The 27130-nt window shown below is 32.9% G+C and overlaps 2 protein-coding genes across 3 annotated transcripts; both read left to right on the forward strand.

The window, feature by feature from the left end:
* The first annotated feature begins 214 nt into the window (after nucleotides 1–214).
* LOC139514915 (uncharacterized) lies at nucleotides 215–6091 on the forward strand. The gene is made up of 5 exons (XM_071304501.1): nucleotides 215–380; nucleotides 2594–2624; nucleotides 3737–3880; nucleotides 4776–5012; nucleotides 5990–6091. Exons 1-5 carry the CDS (start codon nucleotides 366–368, stop codon nucleotides 6013–6015), a joined length of 453 nt encoding a protein of 150 aa, XP_071160602.1. The 5' UTR covers nucleotides 215–365; the 3' UTR covers nucleotides 6016–6091.
* Nucleotides 6092–19682: 13591 nt separating this feature from the next.
* Nucleotides 19683–23664, forward strand: LOC139517056 (keratin, type I cytoskeletal 9-like). Of its 2 annotated transcripts, XM_071307676.1 has the most exons (4): nucleotides 19683–19788; nucleotides 20275–20341; nucleotides 22243–23040; nucleotides 23098–23664. In XM_071307676.1, the coding sequence occupies exons 1-4, from the start codon at nucleotides 19783–19785 to the stop codon at nucleotides 23460–23462; spliced, it is 1236 nt and encodes a 411-aa protein (XP_071163777.1). In that variant the 5' UTR covers nucleotides 19683–19782; the 3' UTR covers nucleotides 23463–23664. The 2 variants fall into 2 exon arrangements, with proteins under 2 accessions (XP_071163777.1, XP_071163776.1); XM_071307675.1 differs by having other exon boundaries at nucleotides 22243–23664.
* The last annotated feature ends 3466 nt before the right edge of the window (nucleotides 23665–27130 follow it).

Below are 27130 nucleotides of genomic sequence, written 5' to 3' on the forward strand. Positions count from 1 at the left end.
TAATTATATAGTAAGCTATAAAAGATCTCGACATAACAAAATATGGAAAAAATAAACCTAAAATAGGATAATACCAAATGTAAAAAATGTGTTAGTGTTGACCTATCAAGTGGTTGTCAAATTTAACAGGTACTGGTAATTACTTATATTAAAGATTCGGAAAATCTTTTCACGTATGGATATTGAATTGCAAAAGATTTAAATTGAATATGGAAAATTTATTTTAATTGAACAAATATTTGGACATTAGTATTGTTACAAACACATTAGTATATAAATATTACTATTTCTGTTATATATATCCTTCCCGATATTATTACACATACACTTGTGGGATTGAAAAAGAATGGAAACACACAAATAAAATGGAAATAAAAAAGGTAAGAGATGTTCTGTTATAAATCGAGTTCCAATGATCGTTCACTCATTATCATTTACAACGCAATCGATGATCTGCAATTTTTTATATTCTCATATAAATTGTACACTTGTTCAAAAATAGTTAGAGTATACTATTTAAAATTTTGAAAGAAGCGCAACTGAAAGCAATTAATACTTTACTAACTATATAACAGCTGGCTAAGAATATGGCAAAATTTTCAATGATTCAATTGTAAGCGCGTAGATGATGTGAAACAAATAAAAGGGTCTAAGATATGCGTATTGACTGTCCCTCTGGTATCTTTCGCCCTTCTTTTATATGCAAGTAAGTGGTCATCCTGTTGTTAATTGGACTTTGTAGGTGTTTTATTGTGTATTTTACTTCTACACCTCCTGAGTAGGAAGTCAAAAGGTTTGTACACATACATGTAAATAGTTCAACAATGGTTACAGTTTGTTATATTAAGATAACCCAGTGAGACTTAGAATGAAATTCAAAACAGTGTGGCTGAGACCATTGATTGACACATAAAATTCATCCATTGACTGGGACAATTTACGTGAACGTTTGTCTGTAACGACCACTGTTCACGACGTACCTACGATAGACATTTAAACTGTTGGGTCACCAAAGGTTTCTTAACGCCTTTAATTATAAAATAATTCGAAAAATTAATCAGGAATAATCTTTATGTTTTGATTTATATAATTGATATAAATCAAAACCTCGTGTTATTTCTGATTAATTTTTCGAATTACTTTATTTAGGTGTTGAGAACCTTTGGTGACCCCATAGTTTAAGTGTCTTTAAAAGTACATAGTGAGCAGTGGTCGTTACATACAAACGTTCACCTAAATTGTCCCAGTCAATGGATGAATTTAATGTGTCAATCAATGGCCACAGCCACACTGTTTTGAATTTCATTCTATCCATTATCTAAACTGAGTATATGATTTACATGTTTTTAAAATACAAGAAAGGTAAAGATTATCTATGTAGTGATAGTTGTATGAGTTATAATCAATAAAGTACATCTTATTTATATGTATATTGTGTTTAATTTGTCCAAAAATAAATCGTACATATATGACATAAAGAGTATGACTTTGGGGTTTATTTTTCGAGAAAGATTTAGTGCTTGCTTTGAAAATGAAAAAAAGTATTATTTATATATTGTTTCTTTAATTGTTGTACAGTTTCCCGACCATTTATAGTTTTGTGAAAAACATTTATTACTACATTGCATTCTATATGAAGGAGTAACACTTCAATTATTCTTGCCAAAGTTTGGCTGTATCTAATTTACAAACAAGCAACTTATTTAATGCTTTGAATTTTGTATAATTATGTGGGAGAGTATATCTGGATTTCTAGACCGAAAAGCCCTGGAATGTATTGTCGACGAGACACGTCCATTAAGCTGTCCGGAATAGAAAAAAAAACAAACATAGAAAATCCCACAGGAAACGTTTACTCATTAATACATAAATGACTACATGATACAAATGGAATGTTTGACGGGTTGTTATATCCAATGTTTGACGGGTTGTTATTGACGGGTTGTTATATCCAAACATTTGACGGGTTGTTATATCCAAACATTTGACGGGTTGTTATATCCAATGTTTGACGGGTTGTTATATCCAATGTTTGACGGGTTGTTATTATCCAAACATTTGACGGGTTGTTATATCCAATGTTTGACGGGTTGTTAATTATATCCAAACATTTGACGGGTTGTTATATCCAAACATTTGACGGGTTGTTATATCCAAACATTTGACGGGTTGTTATATCCAATGTTTGACGGGTTGTTATATCCAAACATTTGACGGGTTGTTATATCCAACCATTTGACGGGTTGTTATATCCAAAACTCTTTTAAAAAAGACGGAAGATACCAAAGGGAAATTCAAACGCATAAGTCGACAATAAACAGACAACGCCATGGCAAAAGAAGAAAAAAAGACAAAAGGAAAAGCAGGCAAACAACAGTACTCGAAACACAACATTGAAAACGAAAAACTGAGTAAAACGAACCCCAACGAAGAACTGGGGGTGGTCTCAGATTCAAACATTCATACGTACGTGTTTGTGTTTGTACCAGGTTAGACATTTGTACTTTAGAGTATCATCGAATAGATGTCTCCCAAACAGTATTATAATATATAAACATAAGTCTTGATGTTTAGTTTTTCGATATTCTTTCAGGTAGAAGATTTAACTCATGAAGAAGTAGCAGGTATCTATGTATGAGTGATTTTCAGCTAAATTATTCAATTAAAAGATATTCTGGTATGAGAAACAAATTAAAACAAACTAGAAGCTGTGTTGCTCACCTTGGCCTATGGGCATTTCAAACATTAAGCACACTCTCCAACATTGCAGATGAGAATAGACTTTATGATTAAAGTCTCTATTTTGTTGATCTTGTATTATTGATCTTTTAGTCTTTTTAGTTTCTGTGACTTTTTAATAGATCTTGCCTTACTGATCATTTTATGATTCAGTATTTATTTGTCTATAATAATTTAAATCATACGAGACATTAAACACAATTAATGTCTCTCTCTAAATATCATAGTTTTCATGATAATAGGCAAAAATGAAGAAAAAAAATTGAGGGCCAGAATTCCTATAAGAATTTGTCTAACAGTTTGGACATATGACAATTGGGTAGAGCTCATTATTTTCTATTTATAACGATATCAATTGAAACAATTTTTTACAAAAATAAGAAAATTCTCGTTTTTCTAATGTTTTAGGGTTAATAGCAGTACAAGTATCACATATTACTCATTTTTATTTGAAATTTAGGAAAACTCTTTGATAACATGACTGTAAAAGTTTGATTATAACTCAAAGTCAGTTAAACAAATCACTTTTAAATGTATTTAAATATCGTTTTGATATATAAAAACTTCAAAAGAAAAATAAATAACCAACATTTCATGTATTAAAGGAAAAAATCGTAATTAATTGTCTGTAACCTTTCAATTATAACTGAAATCAAAGGTTGGCTCGGACATTTCGTTCATGGTTTTCAACAATGGTTGTTTTAAAATGATAATGGTTTCACACGATTTATTCAATGGTATAGACAACAAACACCATATTTCACTTAAAAAAATGCTGCATCATAAGCTGGACACCAAACCGCTTGACTGTTAAGACACTTCTTGCATTTGGTTGATTGACTATAACTGCAGCGTAGACATAATAATTCCTTACAATTTAAACGAAAGGGGTATGTTTTGAAATTTCGAACGTTCTAGAAGTGCTTCACCTGCATACTTGGTGAAGGTTATTTCTAAAATACACGTATTTTTTAAAACAAAACGGTTTATCTTACAGAATTTCGAGAAACATTTAATTTTTTCGACAAAGATGGTGATGGTACAATTTCTGTCAGTGAAATAAGAAATGTTATGCGCAATATTGGACAAAATCCAACGGAAGCTGACGTAGAAGCCATATTGACACGATATGATGGCGATGGTATGTTAGAAGTATAAATTAACCACACAATATGAAATAGTTATAAACCTACTTCTTTGAATTGTTTAACCTACATTAGGGATAATGTATTGTAACGGCTTGCAATTTTTATAACTCGGCACAGTAACGGTAAAATGAATTCAATGTAACACATAAAACGAATGGATAAACCAACTGTCATATCCCTGACTTGGTACAGCCATTCCTTAAGTATAAAATGATTGATTAAATCTAGTTTTATATCTAGCTAAACCTCTCACTTTTATGACAGTCACACATAATTCCATTATACTGACAACAATGTGTGAGCAAAACAAAATATTTTCACAAAGGATAATTTGAAAGAAAATTTGAAAATTGATTAAGAAAATGTGCACGTCCTTATAATACATGATAAAACAAGTTTTAAATAAACACACATTTGATCATATCAAAGGACTGTATGCCTGTCAAAATTACTTATCGTTTTAAGTTTAAATGGTGTTGCTTTTTTAACCTTTGTTACGATTAGCAATTGATAATATTAGTAAGGCCAATTTATTACCTCTGCTGGCGGACTATTAGTCCTCGAGCCCAATAATAAGTAAATCGACACAGCCATGATTTATAACATACTTTTCGTAAGTTCTTAAATATGTTAAGAAATTGTTCACGAAAGAAAGGTTCCTACTTTCACTTGCAAAGTTTACCTTATATTTAATTTTGGTCCCTTTTGGTAAAATTGCTCACAAGTATTTAAATATCCTTGGTTTTCAAACTTGGGGAAAGGCGTTCCTGATGATTGCAAATCCAGAATATACATCGGACGCATCACATTTATAACATGGTATAATTATTTGAATTCGTACTAGCATCCGGTTTGCGAAAATACAAGCTGCTTATCTGTATATTCCAGGAAATGGAAAATTAGACTTCGATGAATTTCTTGGAATGATACTTGATAAGTTGAACAATCCTGAAACAGAACTTATGAATGCCTTTAAATTGTTTGATAAAGACAAAAACGGATTTGTCAGTGTGGATGAGCTCCGATATATCGTTACACATCTTGGTGATAAAATGACTGACGATGAGGTACAAGAAATGTTTGATGAAGCAGACTTAAATAATGACGGACAACTTAATTATGAAGGTATATAGTTCCACTATAATCTCAATTATTTTTTTCTACTCATTGGCTATAAGAATTTGATAAGCATGCATAATCATAATAAGGAATAACTAAGTAATATAATAATAAGGAGATGTGTGATATGATTGCAAATGAGACAATCCTCCAAAAAAATTCAAATGATGTGGATATTAGCAATTATGGACAACCGTACAATTCGACAATGAGAACAACATATACCGTATAGTCGGCTTTAAAAGGGCCCTACATGGAAAATTTGAAATACTCCATTCGAGAAAACTAACGGCCTAGTCTATAACAAAACAATTAACGAAAACAAATATGAAAGACATGAACCAACGAAAACCACTGAACTACAGTCTCCTGACTTGGGATAGATACATGGAGAAGGTGCCGGGGTGAAATATGTTTGTCAGCAAAACACCCTCTTCTAACCAGGGAAAGTGAATTCCCCCTTTTGATCAGCCTTGTAGTCAGCACTACTGTGTTGGTTTGACATATCATTAATACGGTCATTGGTATAAATTTATTGTTCACAAAACCTTAAAATATCCGAATTACCAAGGATTTCTACCCTCAGACATAATTAAGACGAATTGCGCGCCTAGCATACACACTTATATGACAGGTATCTTTGATGAGTGTAGTTGACTTGATAATTGAACATGAAACAGCCAATGCTATTTGTTTCTTATTTGTCCCATAGTAAATTGAAATTCCATCCCTTCTCCCAATAATGTTTTTTAATTATTATAGGAAAACAAGATTCATATAAGATAAAAAAAAAAGTGAATGATAACATTATAGCATAATAAAATAATAACAAGTAGGACACAAGTGTCGAACAACTTAAAAAATACAGAAGTTTTAACATCAAATACACACATGTAATTATTTACGTTCTGCTTAGATACATAAACCCTTTCAAGTTAAAAGTTGGAAAATTGATTAATCATTGGTTTGGTTTTGTTTTTCAGAATTTGTTGTGTTAATGGCTTCATAAGAATGGATATTCATGTGGGATTTTTTTTAGGTTTTAACACCAGGAGTAAAACGGTTGAACCTTGAAATAAAAAAAAATATATTACGAAGTCTGTCTCTAATGTCATACATTTATTCTCCCTCCCATTATGTATAATATTATCTGCTTACCCTTCCGGAACACCTGAGATCAACAAAAGTTTTTGTTGGGTCTGCGCTGCTCAGGTTTTAGTTTTCTATGTTGTGTTTTGTGTACGATTGTTTGTCTATTTGGTATCTTTCGCCTATATTTTGTCTTTCTATCGGCTATGGTTAAAAATAGAAGTCTTCTGTAAGCAGTTTTAATTGATTGATTAACGTCTAAATGATAAATTTGTGATTAAGAGTATAACCAAATGTCGACTGCTGTACCCCTATTTTGACATTTTTACCTATTACGTCTGTTTGTTTTGTTCACGCATCGTTTTTAATATAACGGAATTTGATGCGACTGTCATACAAGTGATAGGTTTAGCTAGTTATAAAACCAGGTTCAATCCACCATTTTCTACATAATAAAATGCTTGTACCAAGTCAAAACATGTTTATTTGTTGTACTACATTTAGAATATATTAGCAGAAAAGCACCATATTTGAAATTTCTTGCGAATTTCGTTCTTTCCTTATTTTTAAATTTCAAAGCACTTTGTCTTAATATTTCATATAAGTTAAACTGACAAAAAAGTGTACTCAATTCTTTAATCGTACCAAATTAAATTAAGGTTGTTCAAGTAGTTCCTACTGAGATTTTATAAAAACTCAGATATTGGCACACGAAAATTTTTACTTGTCAAGAACACTAAATGCAAAATATGAAAATCACTTTTTTTTATAACATACATTTGATCTTGCAAATTCATGGCCATACTGTTCCTTGTGTATTCGGGTAATAGTCTTTAAGCATCCTGGGCAATACATACATAAAATTATAATATTATTTTCATATTTTCGTTTGCTTGGAGTTTTCTCGATATCTCGAAATTTCGATATGTTTGTTTTGGCCACAAATTGTTGTCAATGTAGTGGAATTTTATGCGACTGTTAGTGAAAGGTTAAGCTAGATATAAAATCAGGTTTAACCCATCATTTTCAAAATAAGGAAACGCTTGTACAAAGTCAGAAATATGACAATTGTTTTTCATTCGTTTGATGTGTTTAAGCGTTTGATTTTGCAATCTGATAAGGGACTTCCTTTTCAAATTTTTCTTGGAGTTCGGTATTTTTGATATTTTACTTCTCACTGCTGGTGAAATATAATTTTCATACTAGCTGAGAAGACAACTCTTTGGGCTGACAACATTAGTAGCAGACTTTTCATTTAATCTTTGTTGATCAATATAGATTTGTTTTTTATTAAACTAATTTTTCCGCTACTACGAACTAAGATTTTTTCACCTGATTTGAATTTGATTATTAGTTGACCATTATTGGTCAGTCACACTGCTTCTCATAGATTCAGGTTACACAAGTTGGTTTGGTTGTTGCTGATTAAGTTTATTCATAAAACCCAAAATTCATAAATTGTTCTTCCATCCATTTTATAAGAATAAATGTTTCTTTAAAAATGACTGATTTTCGGTCCATGATTTTCAACTGATTAACACAAAATAAACATATTTATACGGTTTTACTTTAGAAAAACAAAAACAAATCATAGGCGCCACATATGCATGTAGATTTTATGGGCCTTTTTGGTTCTTGTTGAAAAGGATAAGAAAATTATAAATGTATTTAATAATTCACATGTATTATCAATAGGAGTTACTTTATTCTTTTGGGTTGTACAGTTATACCACTGTCCCAGTTTAGGGTGAGGGTTGGGATCCCACTAACATGTTTAACCCCGCCACATTCTGTAAGTAAGTAAGTAAATTATTTATTATAGTGACATGTGTTTTTCACAAAATATTATATAATACAGTGAGATATAAAAACAATAATTAGAACACCCGACCCTTTGGGTCTATAAGTCACTTTAAACATAAATTGCAATGGTACGACGAACAAAAATAAATAAAATGTTATCGAAAATTTTCATATAAAAAGTTTTTTCTTTTACTGAAAGCTTGCAATAGATATTTAGCAGTTTTTCTCGGATGTTGACATAGTAAATATTTAAACTGTTCTTCATTTGGTAGTATACATAAATTGTCTATTTGTGAGAAATGTTGCAGTCGCAGATTGTTATAAAAGTTACAGTTTATAAGGAAATGAAATTCGTTTTCCACACAGTTATCGCTACACATTTTACACAAAGGGTCACGTTCGTCTTCACCTACAAAACGACCAGTTTCTAACCTGAGAGGAAGAATGCCACACCTGAGTTGCGCTATTATGGATCTTTCAGTACGGTTAAGATTAAGTTCAATGTATTGTTCACAGCAGTATTCAGATTTTATGAGCCTGTATGTTCGTAGTTTCGGAAAGTTTGTTAAACCTTTCTGCCAATCTGCGGAGCATTTATCTTTGAGCAATGTTTTACACATCAGTGAGTCGCATGTGTTTTTTGTAATAAAATTGCTCTCTAGACCTATAACTGACATAATGTTTTTCACTTCGGATGACCAATTGTTCATGCATTTTTCCTAGTCCCAATTGAAGACGCGTTTACATATACGAGTGTCGTCCATTGATATAAGTTTGTTCCAATACCTTATCACATTGCACCATCGTCGTTCCTTTGAGTTCACCCAACCAACTTCACCGTTTATTGCCAATGTCGGTGCAAATTTATGGACGCCAAGAAAATAACGAATTGCCTTGTTCTGGATTTGATTCAAGCAAGCAAAGTCTTTGTATCCCCAGATCGAAGAGCTGTAGTCAAGCACTGGTACTACACAAGAGGTAAAAAGTTTCTCAAAAGTTTTAATTCCGAAGTCATTTAGATGATGAATCTTGGAGATAACTCCTCCTAACGCTCTACCTCCAGCTTCTGATAGTCTATTTGCATTATCTCTAAAGTCCTTTAGGTCGTGAAAAGTTACACCGAGGTATTTGTATGTGTCAGTTATTTGAAGAAGATTGTCACCGATTTTGAACTGGAATTCACTTCTTTTAGAGCGAGACGGACGAAAATGCATAACTTTTGATTTCTCTGTATTTATCAAAACACGCCATCGCTTGCATCACTCATGAACTTTATCAAGCATGCATTGCATGTCAGTTTCGGATGATGCCAATAAGACTATGTCGTCCGCATATAAAAGTAATGAAAGCGTTGAGTCGCCAATATTTACACCAAGTCCGAGACTGTTTACTTCCTCTATCAGATCGTTGATAAAAATCGAAAATAACGTCGGGGATACTGCATACAAACCACTGTGAAAGTCTGTTGTTCACACGAACACAAGCAGACGTACTAAGGTAAATGTTTTTAATCGAGTTGTAAATTTTCCCATCAATGTTATTTAACAAAAGCTTATATAGCAGCAAATCTCGGTCAACAAAATCGAACGCTTTCTTAAGATCAATAAAAGTTGCAAATGAAGTCTTAAGGTTTCTCGATACAGCATTAAGAGTAAATACATGATCCTCACACGATCGATCGGAGCGAAAACCATTTTGTTCGTCTGCTAAAATATCGTTGGACTCTAAATATGATGATAATCGACTGTTTATGAATGCACTGCACAGTTTTGATATACAAGAAAGTAAACTAATTCCGCGGTAATTGAGAGGTACACGTGGATCTGAAGATTTGTCTTTTAGAATTGGACAAAGTATAGCCTGTCTCCAAACAGACGGAATTATACCGGTTTCAAAAATAAGTTGGAACAATGAATGAATTACGGCCACTATAGGTTCATACTTCAGTACTTCGTATGGAATACTATCTATACCACAACTTTTGCCGTTTTTTGTTTTGTACATAAGCCGTCTAACTTCTTCGATGGTTATAGTCGTATTTATTTCTTGATTTTCATTATAAAGCGGGTCAAGCATTTTGTCCTCTAATGACGATTGGTGTGTTGAAACTTGCCTATAAAATTCATCGTCGAAATTTGAAGCGGCATTATCCGTATTGTATATGTTCTGAAATTCCGTTTTCCATTAATTCAATATAGTTTCATCATCCGTGAGAATCGTTCCATCTTCGCCATATTCCTCCATCGGGATTCTCTGGGTTTTACGAGATCCGAGTTTTTTAATTTTTTCCCAAAATTCATTAGGGTTCGATGTTGTCATGTTTTCAACTTCAACACAAAACGAATGTCTAAATTGTCGTTCGCATCGCTTTAAAGTGCGGTCAAATATTTTTTGGGCAGTATGAAATTCTTCACGGAGTTTACGTTTAACGGACAAATTACCTCTGAATTTAAGAAATCCTTTTTCTTTATTACGCTTTGAATGCCAGTGAGCCAAGATGGTCATTCCAATAAGGTTTTCCCACTTTAAAACGTTTACTTGTCTTTCTACTAGTGTCGAAAACTGGAATTTTAGCGTTCATTTCGTCAATGATTATATTACACAAATCTGCATATGTATTATCCATATTAGTCTGATTTTCTCTTGTGGTTTCTATTCTGATTATCAAAGTTTGCAAAGCCGTTTTACGCATGTCCGACGCTAGAAAATCATTTGGTATTGAGTTTAATTTGTATCGTTTTGACAGAGAACTCGTAACTTGGTAGGATTCGTTAGCTTCCTCGTAGGTTTTGAATTCTGTTAATATAACGGAATGATCAGGAACTTTACTTCTTTCTCCAAGAAATTCAAAAAGATTGAAATTTTCAACTATTGATCGTGCAGTAATAACTTGAAATGACTCTATCAGTTTTAGAGCGTCATGCGGAACGCAAATATAGTCCACTACTGATTTCCCTCTACCGGAAACACAAGTGAAGTCATCATATACAGGGTCATACCTTCCGTTCAAAACACACATTTTCGACTCATTTAAAAATTCTATGAAGGATTTCCCATGTTGATTTTTAGTTTTATCTATTACATTTCTAGTAGGAATACAGTCAAATTCAGAGTAGTCTTTTAGGTTTCCTATTCGAGAATTGAAATCACCGCATAGAATAATCATATCGCTCTCAGATTGGTCATAAATATTTGTTAGAACCTGAGCAAAAAAACCTTGTGAATCTCTGCCCCAAATGGAGGTTTCAGGCGGTAAATAACATGAAAGTACCATAAAGGTGAAATTTGTAGATTTTGATGTGAAACAAACACAAAATATTCCTTCAAAGCTACCGTCAATCAATTCGCAGTTATATTCGTTCAGTATCCATTGTTTAATCAGGAGTCCGACTCCACCCGAACCTTTTGGAGCATTTCGATGAATGCAGTGTCTGTTTAATCCTTTCCATGTATACCCGTCTACTTGTAAATTGTCAGTTGATTTAAGGTGTGTTTCGCATACACTAAAAATGTCAGCATCGATGCTATAAACAATGTTTTTTCTTAATAAACTGTTGTTCTGTGTCTATCCGCAAGCGTTGAAATGTCCGACTTTAATAACACCATTGCGTCGGGTTATATCCTATCTGTGCGCGCCGCCTTGTGAGTTTTGCGCATCCATATTTTCTGTTGGGTTGCCGCCGTTGTCATTATGTCATCTGTATGTATGAGCCTGTCGTTACATATTTCTTTTTCGTTCAATTTTTGTACATAAATGGGTCATTATAAAAAAAGTGCAAATTTCGACGAGGTAACATTTTGAAAAATGATGTCATTGTTTAAAACATTTAAATGTGTTCCGCTATTCTATAGTATGGTAGCAACGATATTCAGAAATATGCAATTGGAAAAATGAAGAGTTGCTTCAATTTTAACAACTTTAGGTCATGCTTTGATAGAATCGTGTCAATGGTGTTACCAATTTAAAGCATACATTTAGCTACTAAATATTATTGTTTAACATCAAACAACTGTTCCAATTTGTTGTTTAGGTTAAAATTACGACTTATTGACATTATTCATATAGCTGTGTATTCTATTCAAAAATAATTTCAGAATACATTGTCGTAAAAAAGTTGGCTGTCCTAATCACGGCCGTTGTAAATACTAAAATATGCACTTAAAATGAATATATGTGAATTGTGTAAGATTAAATGATAATAATATACCTAATCCTTCGTACACGACCTAATAACACTTATATTTATGAATGAAAATAAAAAAAATGTCGCATTTTTATATAGTAACACCACTGACCCTTTAGTAACTCCAATGACACAAAAGTATCACCATTGACATCACATTCAAATTTAACCTTTATTAAGTTCTGAACACAGAGCCAAGAACACCGAGCAAAATAAAAAGATAAAAAAATAATTCTAGGCTAAAATATCTCAAATTATATAACATAACATCAATAACTAAAAATGTCAATAGTGTTACTAAATAGTGTCATTGGTGTTACCAGCATACATCAGTTTGTGAAAACTTTGTATATGTAATACATGATGTTGTTAAAACATTGTTAAATAAGTATTGTTTTTCGTAAATAATATGATGTTTCGCTTGTTAAGCATGAATGAAACACAAAACAATGCTGATTGTCATGATATATTCAGTGGTGTTACTAAACTGGTCAATGGTGTTATTTTATCAAAATGGTCTCACCATTGACAGTAACACCAATGATTTAAGGTGTATTTTAAGATTTAGTTACGAAATAAGTGCTCCATTCCCCTTTTCTATATGTTGTTCCTGGTGCATGTTTCTATAATCAATATATTTCATAATTCAAAGTTCAGGAAATGTTTTCAAAAAAAGATTTGTATAAGGGTACACCATGGACACTATTTTCAATTATGATATAGCTTTTACTTACTTTTAAGATTTTTAACCTAAATTTTCAACATAATTGTTTGGTTTTTTTTGCAAAACATTCTTACAGGTAATATTGCTAAGGGAGAAACTGTTGTAAATGCCCAAATCTTGCGAAAGATAACTCTTATCCTACTAATTTGTCCTTTGCTTACACCATTGACTTAAAAAATGTAATATTTCCTTTTGGTGAAATTTTTTATTATAAAACCAATATACACCTCCTAAATCATTAAAAAAAAATGTTTGTATGTATCAAAATGCAATAAAAAGTGATAAATCAAAAAACAAATCATATGAATAATAGTCCTATTTCAAATCTGAAAGGATTTTTAGTAAAAAAATAACTGTTAATTCTGGCTATCTCCAAGGGTTTAAGAAAACATTAAGGATGTTTTTATAACATTTCATACTGTAAACTGTATATTGTGTATCACAAAACATTCATTTCTAGCATATGCAAGTGTTATTTTGATATATTTTCATGTCTGTGACTTAAAAAGACCCAATAACATAGTTTTGCATCTTTTTTTGATAATGACCCAAATAAGGCCGTTAGTTTTCTCGTTTGAATTGTTTTACATTGTCATTTCGGGCCTTTTATAACTGACTATGCGATATGGGCTTTGCTCTTTGTTGAAGGCCGTACGGTGACCTATAGTTGTTAATTTTGTGTGTCATTTTGGTCTCTTGTGGAGAATTGTCTCATTGGCAATCATACCACATCTTCTTTATTTTTAAGATACTTAAATTCCAACTCCCTCAGGCAAAGTTGACTTTAGATGAATTTGGCTATGTTTGTGTCCCTTTTGTTCCTATAAGTCTTCGTGTGCTTTTATGCAAGTCTTGTACATCACTAGCTTTCAACATTTTGGATTTGAGCGTTCCCGATTAAATTAAATCTAGAAAAGCGCTTCGGACGAGCGCAATTAATGCTATTATTTCTACACAATTGAAAATTTGTTGCACCAAAAGCGCTTTTTTTTTTTTTTTAGCTTAACCAGGAGGGCAAAACAGATACGATAATGTAACTATGTGTTCACTACTTCCCAAGAACGTGTCATATCATATTTGATCTCAGACCTCTATCAACAAAGTTCTTTGTATTCTCTTTACGAGTTTTTACCTCTACTCACAACTGCCTTTGCTCAGTGTGTAATTAGACGAATTTCGAATATAAAGCAATAACGCAAGATATATTCTTGTTTTACCGGAACATCTGATAGTAACTTGATGGAAGTTTGTATTGTCAAAAGTTTGATAGTTCTTTTTCCTTTTGTATGCGTCTATAACATTTATTAGTACAACTATCTCGTTGTTTGGATTGTTATGTTGCATTTGTACTTGGTCCTCCGAATCAGTTTGTCACTGTGACTTTGTGTGTTTTTGTCATTGCTGACCTGTTTTGTTTGTACCATTCTATATATTATAAAAGTTGGGGGACAAGCTTCAGATTTTAACATACGACTTTGTTTAAGGCTGCTCAATAAACAGTCACTTATACTTTACGTCGTTTGATGTTAGCCAACGCGTATAATAGTATACATAGACATATGATGACCTACATCACACATACATGTATTGTTATTATTTGTTATGTCTCTTTGATAAATAAGACTATATAGGTATTTATTGTATGACCATTGAATGTTCCTCTTACTGAACGACAGTTCTCAATATCTACCTTTAATAGCTATTCTCAACCTCTGTTTTTAAAAAATGTACTTCGTACCTTATTTTTTTGTGAATTTAAATTTGAATCAATATTAAGGTTCATCATAACAAATGGACAAATATGGGTGTATTTTCACTTCAAAACTACTCTGTGTACAGATTTACCTGTGCTGTTTGGAAAGTTTTAATGCCTAGCATACACTAGATATATAAAAGTTAAATGCATTTTGTGTTTAAGAAAGAAAATATCTTTCTTGGTTTTTGATGGACATTTTTTTCCCTTTCTGCAGAAGGTGTAAAAATAAACAAACACATGAATTACTTTGATACTGTCCACTCACTGACTCAAACTCGTTAACTCACCTATATTTGTTTTACGTTTGCGCGCAGCTTTTGATTACATTTGCGCGCATTCGTTTTACAGGTAAACTCAGGTAAAAATATAAATAAAAATTGAATTAAATTATAATTGACTATATGTTTTTTTTATTTTCAAAACAAATATGACTATCAATTATTAATTTTGAAAATATTTCTTAATTCAAACTATATATTGTTCATATTGAATTATAAAACCAATTATAAAGTGATCATTATATACTCCGTATTATAGCTTAATACATGTAACTTCATTGCGAATATTTCAGAGTGAAAAGGATTTAAACGAATAGTGATCGTTTTTAAAATAAGTAAATAATTTAAGTTAATTTGTAAAGTTACACCAAGGCACAAACATGGAGTTTCGACACGTACCTACATGTAAGGTAATGAAATTATCAATACTTTTACCTTTATGATTAGCTATTTTTTTAGCATTTTGAATTTTTTATCTGTACATATTTCTAGGATTTAGTGCTTTTGCATAATAAAACGGACTTATCTTGCTCGAAATCCCACTTCCATCTTATCGTTGGTGAGTAGGGGACCAAGACTAACGGAATGAGTACTTATACTTGTAAATAATTGAACTAATTATAAATAAATAAGTATTATTACCTTTATTTTACCTGAGTTTACCTGTCAAAAAAATGCGCGCAATTGTAATCAAAAGCTGCGCGCAAACGTAATGATTTTTGCGCGCAAATGTAATGGTAATGCGAGCAAATGTAATGCACCGCTGTGTCCATGTCAATTAAGGACAATCAGAACAATACAAACCAGTTTTTTTACCTGAGGGAGCATCTCAAAGTTATACCACAACTTAGTTAATTTTCACACCTTATGCATGAAGGAAAAAAAGGCCCATCAAAATCAAAAAGAGATTTTGTCTTTCTGAAACACAAAATGCATTTAACTTTAATATATCTAGTGGATGCCAGGAATTAAAACTTCTCCAACTTCACAGGTAAGTCTGTACACAGAGTAGTTTTTGGCATGTAAATACAGCCATATTTGTCCGTTTGTTATGAACCTTAAATAAAAGAAGAACGTGTCTAAGGATACGAACACACCGCTTCAGCTAAGCCATGTTCCAAGTTAAAAGGGGGTATAACTCCAGAACAGTTAGTGAAATACTGTCAAAATGTAACTCTGTTTACCTGTTGTTGTTTTTAGCATTGTGTAAGAGTTGCATTAAATGTTGGTGAGGCAAACTTAATTGAGAGTGTATAAAACAAAACAAAAACTCCAGATACACAACAGGGACATAACTCTAGAACGACCAGTGAATCGCTACCTAAATTCGTTATTGGGACGAACGGAAGGAAATAAGGATCGTCAATGGTAATAATTTATGCTCCCTTGCGGAGAAAAACATATTGAATGATTCAGACATTAGAGCTATGAGTATTACGCAATAAAAACAACTCCAACCATAAACAACTTTTTTAGTAGGCTTTTTATTTTTTTTAATTATATATTTGCAAGAGAATTATAACATTTTTTTCTGAGGAAAGTACAGCTGATCTTGTGGTAGTTATCAAATTGCACCCTATCTTATAAATGTACACATCACTCAATTGTTTAAATAATATAAAATATGATGACCAACTTTACTCCTTATATATTTAATATTTTTTTTGTATAAAATACTTATAAAATTGGATAACATGCAAAATCGTTGATGTGCAAAATGAACCCCTTTTGATATATATTTAATTTTATGTTTTTATACCGTTTGGAGATAAAGGAAATAAAATTGCATTTTACATATATATATATACGAGTAAAGTATTTAGCAACTGAATTATTTAGTCTTCAATACATGATATTTTTTATTAGTTGTTATATGCTTTGAAGTAGTTTTCAGTACTCTCTAGTTCTCCCAGATCTGTACTTAGTGTCTTATTTGTTATTATGGATGAGGGATAGATAAATACCCTCAACGTCCGGTCTGTGGTTTTTTTTTTATGTTTTCCTGCTTTGTATCAATCTGATGTGGTAAGCCTTTTTTAACTGATACTGTTACACCACTGTCCCAGGTTAGGGGAGGGTTGTACGCATGTTTAACCGAAGTACGTGGTATACATTCTTTATGTGTCTGCTCCAAATCACGAGCCTGTAGTTCAGTGGTTGTCGTCGGTTCATGTCTGTCATATTTGCCCTTCGTAAATTGTTTTGATATAAATTAGACCGTTAGCGTTCTAAAATGAAATGTTTCATATTTCGGGGCCTTTCAAAGCCGACTATACGGTTTGATAAAATGAGAAATGGAAATGGGGAATGTGTCAAAGAGAAAACAACCCGACCAGAGAGCGGCAAATAGCTGAAGACCACCAGTGGGTTTTCAATACTGCAGGAAAATCCCGCACCTGAAGGCGTGCTTCAGCTGGCCCCTAAACAGAAAGGTGTACTAGTTCAGTGGTTATGGACGTCATACTAAACTCCGAAATATATATGAAAAAAAAATAATTGAAAATCATAATAGAGTAACAAAGGCCAGAGGCTACTGACTTGGGACAGGCGCTAAAATACGTAAGGGTTAAACATGTTTATTGCGTTATCATCCGTCCCCCTATACCTCTAGCCAATATAGAAAAAAACGAACATAAAGCAATACGCACAGTAAAACTCGTTTAAAAGAAGTCAGAGTCGAGGTTAGAAATTGAATAGGTAACAATAGAAACTAAACAAAATGACAATTATGGCAATTATGGCATACCATGTACATCTCTGCCAGTACGAAATACGACTGTGTAAAGCGAGACAATCTAGTTACATTTGTTAGAATGGTTGAATATTTACAACGGTCATATGTAATTTGTTATAGAGCATACAAGTACGTATCGTCAATTTTATTATTTCTTCTTATGTTCAGAGAATTTAGTTTTCAAAAATGCATACAATGCCAATGCCTTTGTATTTAAACGCATAAAATCATGCTTTAATATAAGAATATATATCTGCTTGTTTGTGTGCTTGTGTGAGATAGAATGAAATTCAAAACAGTGTGGCTGTGGCCATTGATTGACACATTAAATTCATCCATTGACTGGGACAATTTATGTAAACGTTTGTCTGTAACGACCACTGTTCACGACGTACCTACGATAGACATTTAAACTGTGGGGTCACCAAAGGTTTCTTAACGCCTTTAAATATAAAATAATTCGAAAAATTAATCAGGAATAACCTTTATGTTTTGATTTAATATAAATCAAAACATCGTGTTATTTCTGATTAATTTTTCGAATTACTTTATTAAGGTGTTGAGAACCTTTGGTGACCCCATAGTTTAAGTGTCTTTAAAAAGTACATAGTGAGCAGTGGTCGTTACATACAAACGTTCACCTAAATTGTCCCAGTCAATGGATGAATTTAATGTGTCAATCAATGACCACAGCCACACTGTTTTGAATTTCATTCGATCTTTATTTATCACATATTTGTTATGAATATTTTAGGTTTTGCATATGCAATAACCTCAAAATTGCCCGGGGCAAACATAGTATATTGATATTGTGCCCTGATTCCAAATGACGTGACGTCATTGCGTCCTTAACTTCACGTTTGTGATAAAATGTTACAGATTTTACTTTTTATGTTTCATTAAGTTGTTATAATTGACATTTTTTCTCTTTTCTGCAGAACTAAAATATGTGATAAAAAGATTATAACATGTCTTTTCCCTATTGGCACGGGTATCATCCCTCGACCCATATCGGCCCTCGGCTAAAGCCTCGAGGCCGATATGGGAGTCTCGGGATGATACCAGGGCCAATATGAAAAAGGGAATGTTATAATCTATACATATTCCTGTTTAAGCATTACATTCCCTGAAAATCCGCCAAATTGGTTCTTTCAGTGTGAATAACAGTTTAATTTTCAAACGTGTATACACAATTAATTTGCACACACAATATGTTTCTTGTAGCTTCTATAAACTAAACCGAGAGCAACCCGTTCAACCTAAATTTATTCCCACAGTTTGAAACAAGCGTTTACCTGAAAATATGGCAAATGGTTTCCTTTGGCTTTATACATATGTACTATCGTTGAATTTATAGATGTTTAATTTAAAAAAAAAAAACAAAAAAAAACAAAGAAACGAACATATTTTAAATTATGAATAGTTATAATTCTTATCACCAGTTTTAATACTAAAGTTTATTGGTACAAAAGTCATTTTGTTTTAAAAGATAGGACAATGAACCTTGAGTCTGTGTTTTAAAACAACACTATTTCATCTTTATGTTACAGAGCTCTCGAGCTGCTCGAAGCGGATATAGTCTTCACCAATGTTGACTCTGACATGCTTTAAGCAATTTTTTGATGAACGAATCAATCAAAATAACTGTTCTTTGAAATAACTCTACATCAATACACAATATGTACACTTCAAATCATTCAAAATTCTTATAAAAGATATGTTATCATACAATTTTTGTATATATAACTGTCATGCATGTTGAATAAACGGTAAATCAGCAAGTTACATAGAGACAAATGATGTTAGCACTGAATACTTGTCGAAAACCTCTGAACACAATGACCGCGTCATAAAATGTGTATTCAACAGCTACTTTTAGCCTAAAGATATTGAAAGATAATGATATAAGTGTAGGTAAAGAAAGAGATGACAAATTTGGTACAGATCACCAGTGATGGCTGTAGGGAGTTTGGCCTGACTCACGACAGATACAACATCTTTCACTGGTGCACTTTAGGACACCTCTGTCAAATCAAAGAATGTTGTACGGAGGTCTAATAAAGGGAGAATATGTAAGTATGTTCGTGCAATAGTCAGATTAGCTGATAATTGTCCCAATATTTCCCCTCTATTTTCATAGAATATTGACATAAGATTTAGTTGTCAAATAGAACGTAAAAGATAATACGTGTTGGATAACTGGGAAAAATGAAGGTAAGAAAAGAATTGTTGAACTTTTATAAGTAAACGATTTAGACTGAATAGATTTAAAATCAGTATTATCAAAATTGAGAACATACTAGCATGAACACATCAGTATTTTTCTGTAAGACAAGAACAAAATCTGATAAGTGTAGCAGTTGATGAATTTTGTTTTTGAATTTTGATCCCGAGATGTGAGTGATCATGGTTCAAATCGAATTATTTTGCTTGACATTTTCATGTAATGAAACATACTATTTTAAACAGTAGTTGCTTAGAGTAAGCGTTCTTTGTACAAGTTTAAAAACAGTAGGGTAACAGTAAAGACAATAGAGAATACTTTATCAAAAGATTTTAAACATTTATACATATATTCAATATGCTTAGATAGGGAAAAAGTATAAACACTTTATTTTTCGGTGTAGTGAATCAGTGACTGTTATCAATAATCAAACTTTGCTTCTTTCGCTCATAGTCTGTTTACTTCTTTTATTTCAGTTGCTGTACCTTCTTTCGTTCATTGTTTCGGATTTAACTTACAATTACGTAGTTGCAGATCCTGAAAGTAAGTTGATGATACATCAGGTTCAGAAATAATTATTTAAAAAATACAAGCGTATAAAAAAGTTGGAGTGAAGAATATAAATAAAAAAGACAAATAAATGACACACTGCTTAAAAAGTATATTATGGTTCATGCAAGATGTTAGACAGAAAATGATAAAAGACACAAACAAGGAAAGAAAATTAGTTTGACAATGTCTTCACCGAACAATTTTCACCACGAACGTTCCGAAATGAAAATGGTAAATCTTAATATAATAATTAGAAATGCACTTGCAATGTTTAACGGTATCATCAAATCTAAAATATTTCTAAATGTATAGGAAAGTCAAATTGGCCGTCCTGATTGCTTTGTTACGTTTAAAGTCAAGTTTGTCTTTAATATGAATATAAAAGAGATACATCGCACAGAAGATACCAAAGAGGTATTGCATCATATAAGTCGAAGACAACGCCATGGCAAAAAACGGAAAACGTTAAAATAGAAGCAACAGTCTACAAAACGTAACATAGAATAACAAGAAACCCGATATAAAACCCATGGTGATCACGGGTGCTCCAGAAGTGTTAACAGATTAGACGTTATGTATACGTATACGATAATGACACAACACGCAAACACTAAAAAAGCAACAAAAAAAAAATAATCTAAGATTTGATACAAGTGACTTTTCAATATGCCCTAAAGTTAAAAAAAAAAAAAACCAAAAAAAACCAAAAAAACAAAACCAAAAAACCCCACTATAACACGATAAGAACAACGACGGCCATTAACAAGGCTTCTTTAAAAAAGGATAAAAGGAGAAAGATGGCAGATGTAACAAATTGGTAAGGTGTCATGATCAGATATCAGCTACAGTCGAGGAAAAAGGGCGGGAATAAATGCATATGGAGAATATCTTGCCATTGGTCATCTGTGATAAATAGATATCAATACGAAATTATGATGAAATTTTTTATTAAAAGGATGACTTCGACCTTACCATTAGGAACCACCAAAACTTACATTTTGTTAAAAAAAAAACCCAACAATAATCACAGATATGGAACCAATAAACCAAGTTTTGTAACACGGCCAGGGTTCTCGATATACCAGATTTTAAAACTTTAATGTTGGAATGCTTGTGCTTTTTTCCAGAATTTATCATTTTAGAGTTAACACAGAAGATAAAACTAATAACACTAACGTGTACCTTTTTTTCTTATTTGATAATAAGCATTCTCCTCCATAAACAACCAAGGCGCGGATTCACCCTGGAGTTCACATATTTTCAGTTACGGAAAAGACTTCTTCAGCAACCTCTAATTTGAGTAAATTTAGATACTGTATTTCAATAAAATGAACTTCTGTCTAGCTAAAGCCAGTTTAATGTTATAACAAGTGAGCTCTTCATCCCATCGTGACAACTCCCTGTAACTGTTAATGTGAATAACACGAAAAAGGTCTGTTATATGGCATCACTATTGCAAAAGCTTATCGTGCTTGCAACTGAAGAAGAGCAAAACCTTTTCCCATAACAATCGTAATCGAAATTGAAATAAAACAGTCGTCCTGACGTTACATACTCGACATACTATGTTGAACTAATACTCATTTTTGTGTAGGGTCTAGCAGAAGCCCGCCTCCGGTGCGGAAGTTTCTCGCTGTATTAAAGGCACATTGATGGATTTATGCTATTTTCTGTTCTTTGGTCGGGTTGTTGTCTCTTTCAAACATTCCCCGGTTCTATTCTCAATTTTAATAAGATTTGACACGTTCCTCGATAGCATTATAGATAATTATAAGAAAGTTTTTGATGTTTATCCTTTTTTTTTCTCTCTCAGTCAAATTTATAAGGAAGATAGGGGTTCATTTTTGTATAGATTCCATTATCAACCAATGTGTTTATATTTATTTTAACAGGATGTACCTTACCAGTGATGAAAGGGTCATGCCAAGCCAGCATACCTAACTACTATTACAACACAAAAACTGGCCAGTGTGAGAAGTTCATGTACGGAGGATGCGGCGGCAATGATAATAGGTTTATGTCATTGGATGACTGCATCGGGAGCTGCGCATGTCAAGTAAGTCCCGATGCCGGACCATGCAAGGCTATCAAGGAAAGATGGTATTATAATCCATCACGAGGCTGTTGTGAAAAGTTTTGGTATGGTGGTTGTCAAGGAAATGGTAATAATTTTAAATCGTACGAGGAATGTAACAAAGTATGTTCAGGGTCGTTCACAATAAACCTTGAACCAAAAGGACTTAATTGGGGAAGTATGAAAATATCTTCTATTTCCGGGGACCGAAGTATGGGTGGAACTTTCGGAAAAACTTTTGGTGGCAGTAGAACCGTATGGCTGCATAATGAAAACGCACCAGCTTTAAATAAAGGTGTCTTCCAAGCTATGTCAAGGTCATCAAACATACCTGGAGGAGTGGGTAGTATGAATGTTATTGGACGCGAATTAACGGGACCTGGACTCGTAAAGGCAGAAAAAACGAGGCAATCTTGGTCATCAGGACCAATGGCTACTGGTGGCAAAAGGACATTAAGTATTCAATCATCCGGTCCAGTGTCAGGGGGTATGACTAGTTTCTCTGGAAGTTCTGGCTCTATGCCGGTTGGAGGTAGAGGAATGTCAATGGGAGGTGGAAGCATGTCAATGGGAGGAGGAGGAATGACTAGTGGAGGTAGAGGCATGCCAATGGGAGGTGGAGGAATGACTAGTGGAGGTAGAGGCATGCCAATGAGAGGTGAAAGCATGTCAGGTGGAAGCATGTCAATGGGAGGTGGAGGTAGAGGCATGCCAATGGGAGGTGGAAGCATGTCAGGTGGCGGTGGAGGCATGTCAATGGGAGGTGGCGGTGGAGGCATGCCAATAGGAGGTGGAAGAATGTCAATGGGAGGTGGAGGAATGTCTAGCGGAGGTGGAGGTGGATTTAGTATGAACTCTTTGTCGGGAAAATCAGGAGGAAAAGTTAACCCAGGAGGCTTTAGAGTCAATAGTGGAGGAGGAGTAATGAGTGAACTTCCTGCAGGAGGTGGTCGAGGATTCGCAACAAGTATGAATGGAGGGTCACGAAAAATATCGTCACCAGTTCAACCGTCTTGGATGAATAATATTGCTGTTTAAATATGTCACCAACACATAAAAACTAACCGTGATATAGATGAAGATGATGTATATGTTATGTCCAAGAATATGAAATTGGAGATCGATTAAAATAAATGTAAACCAAGACTGTCGTCCCTGTTCAAAGAACAATTTTCCGGATCGAATTCCAAATGTACAAAATTATACTTTTTCATTTATTAAAGTGTTATGAAAAAGCACAGAGTTTATTGTGCAAGTGCCTCTAAAATTATGGTTCCAGAAAAAAAGTAGGGGCACACTGACTGCCTAGAAGGGGGCCCGTTCCAGTTAAGCTGCAGTGATTCCTTATATAATCAACCAAATTTTTTCCAGAAAAGGGAGGGGGGCTTGCCCCCCTGCCCTCTCTTAATCTGCCTCTGGTTCTATGTTTTTCTAGTTAGGACTTAGGTGTTAATCATTCGATTCATAATTCCATTTTTCATATACGATAAAAACATAGATAATCCATATTCACATGCGATAACAAACATATGCATACAAAATGTATTTACATTGACCTATTAGAGAAATTTACATTTGCAGTTATTATATTTCAAATACATATAAATGTATTTTGTATACTAGTAGATCGTGAATTCGAGAAAGCTATATACATGTATATCTATATATTAAGCTAAATTAATCAGTACTGTTATATAGCACTATAACGGAAGTTTTATTTGGAATACGCAGTTGATGTTACATAGTGTTGAGGATATGTAATTTGATAAAATATTTCTAGACTCCTTTGAAATGAAAAAAAAAATAAAATAAAAAATGATTATCTACCTATTTTTTGATACGTAATAAATTTCTGAAAATAACTAAACAAATTATATAAAAATATAGAACGTAATACAGATTTGAAATTACATTATAAATCATCGTTCTTTTTCTAATTGTGTAATATCTTCTATAAATAAATGTTTCATACACGACAACAATTAATTAGCCTTGTCTGTAACTCGCCGAAAGCTTCATGTTAATATCTAAACTTAACCACGCCTGTTACAAATGTTTCTTAAAAGTAAAAAATATCACCACGATGTCGTAATCCTATTCTTATAACTGCATTTAAGCATTTTTACTGGTGCTTGCTATTCAGTTTTGACATTCAAATATTTAGAGACGTATTGGAAGGTACAAATATCTACAAATTACTTAGTGCAATGCTGTACACTAAGTAAATTGTTAACAGCAATAGAGTGCTGTGAAATATATTAATCACGTTAAAAAAGATTAAAAGAAATATATATACAAATTTTATTTGGACGCATACGCATGATTCCTAAAATCATTTGCAAATCCTAAAAAAAAAGAGGACTTTTGATTTTAAATACAAATGACCAGTTCTAAATCCTACATATTAATAATAAATCGTGTAAAATCAAACAAGACGTACAAAGAGCATGTCAAAACAGCAACTATCTAACAAAAATCTGCATGTTCAGGTAGCTCCATCTTTGAATTTGAAATAGCAGATAACAATCGGTATAGATCTTTAATGAAATGTGTGCAAATTTCGAGATTAGTATGTAATTCATGTGTAAGACTTGTCACACGTGACTTGTCATGTTTAAAATATATGAAATTATGTGTTTTATTATATTTACGGTTGTACTTGCAAAAAAGAGAATATTTTTGTTTGATTCACTGTTTCCAACTATGAGGGTAGATATCTCGAGTATGAAGAAACATATTTCAGATAAAGTAACGTTTATTATAGAATGTGACGTAAAATTAGCCACTTTATTATGAAACAAGAAAACGAGTCCGGTGACCCCATTTTTTTTCTTTTTCTTATCTGAACACATATTAAGAGAGCTATATTATCTTAAAATTCTATGGTGCGGTTTCTTTTCATCCCACAAACTTGGGCTTTCTATGCATAATCTATACAAAATCTTGAACAACATGTAAATAAAGGCAACAGTAGTATACCGCTGTTCAAAACTCATAAATCCATGGACAAAAAACAAAATCGGGGTAACAAACTAAAACCGAGGGAAACGCATTAAATATAAGAGGAGAACAACGACATAACACTAAAATGTAACACACATAGACAAAATCCCACGAGAATAACAAACATAACATATATATATATAACATCAAAACCAAATACATGAATTTGGGATAGACAAGTACCGTGACACGTCTTATCGCAATGTGAATTTACACTCAAAAATAAGAGAAAACAAACGACACAACTTTATAATGTAATACACACAGAAACGAACTATAATATAACAATGGCCATATTCCTGACTTGGTACAGGGCATTTTTAAAGGGGAAAATGGTGGGTTGAACCTGGTTTTGTGGCATGTCAAACTTCGCACTTTTATGGCCATGTGAAATATAACATCAAAATGACAACACAGGACTACAATATAAATAAATTGGAGAACACAATTGACAAAGAATAACACGAACAACGACCAACAAAAGGCAACAAGTTCAAAATTTTAATACGCCAGAAGTGTATTATGTCCACACAAGACCTACTTGTGACGCCCAGATACAAAAGTTTGAAAGCCGAAACGAGTACAAAGTTGAACAGCATCGAGGACCAAAAGATCAAAAAGGTTGTGCCAAAAACGGAAAGGGTTTTCTGTTAGTTACCAGAAAATCCCTATAATTTAGAAAAATACGGAATTTTTGTGTTATTAAAATTTACTGTTACAAAATGATAGAAATTATTTTAAATTAAGGAATGTATCTCCCTCATGCAAAGCTCTGATTCCTTTCACGGATTTGGCTATACTTTTTGAACCTTATGGATTATAGCTCTTCATCTTTTATATAAGCTTTGGATTTCAAATATTTTGGCCACGAGCATCACTGAAGAGACATGTATTGTCGAAATGCGCATCTGGTGCAAGAAAATTGGTACCGTTAATTTTATTACTACCACTGGGTCGATGCCTCTGCTGGTGGACTATTAGTCCCCGAGGGTATCACCACCCCAGTAGCCAGTACTTCGGTACTGGCATGAAAATACAAAATTTTTGTGTTATTAAAATTTACTGTTACAAAATGATAGAAATTATTTTAAATTAAGGAATGTATCTCCCTCATGCAAAGCTCTGATTCCTTTCACGGATTTGGCTATACTTTTTGAACCTTATGGATTATAGCTCTTCATCTTTTATATAAGCTTTGGATTTCAAATATTTTGGCCACGAGCATCACTGAAGAGACATGTATTGTCGAAATGCGCATCTGGTGCAAGAAAATTGGTACCGTTAATTTTATTACTACCACTGGGTCGATGCCTCTGCTGGTGGACTATTAGTCCCCGAGGGTATCACCACCCCAGTAGCCAGTACTTCGGTACTGGCATGAAAATACGGAATTTTTGTGTTATTAAAATTTACTGTTACAAAATGATAGAAATTATTTTAAATTAAGGAATGTATCTCCCTCATGCAAAGCTCTGATTCCTTTCACGGATTTGGCTATACTTTTTGAACCTTATGGATTATAGCTCTTCATCTTTTATATAAGCTTTGGATTTCAAATAGTATGAAATTCAAAACAGTGTAGCTGTGGCCATTGATTGACACATTAAAATCATTCATTGACTGGGACAATTTAGGTGAACGTTTGTATGTAACGACCAATGCTCACTATGTACTTTTTAAAGACACTTAAACTATGGGGTCAC

This window comes from Mytilus edulis, chromosome 3, assembly GCF_963676685.1.
Source record: "Mytilus edulis chromosome 3, xbMytEdul2.2, whole genome shotgun sequence".
Classification (NCBI taxonomy): Eukaryota; Metazoa; Mollusca; class Bivalvia; order Mytilida; family Mytilidae; genus Mytilus; species Mytilus edulis.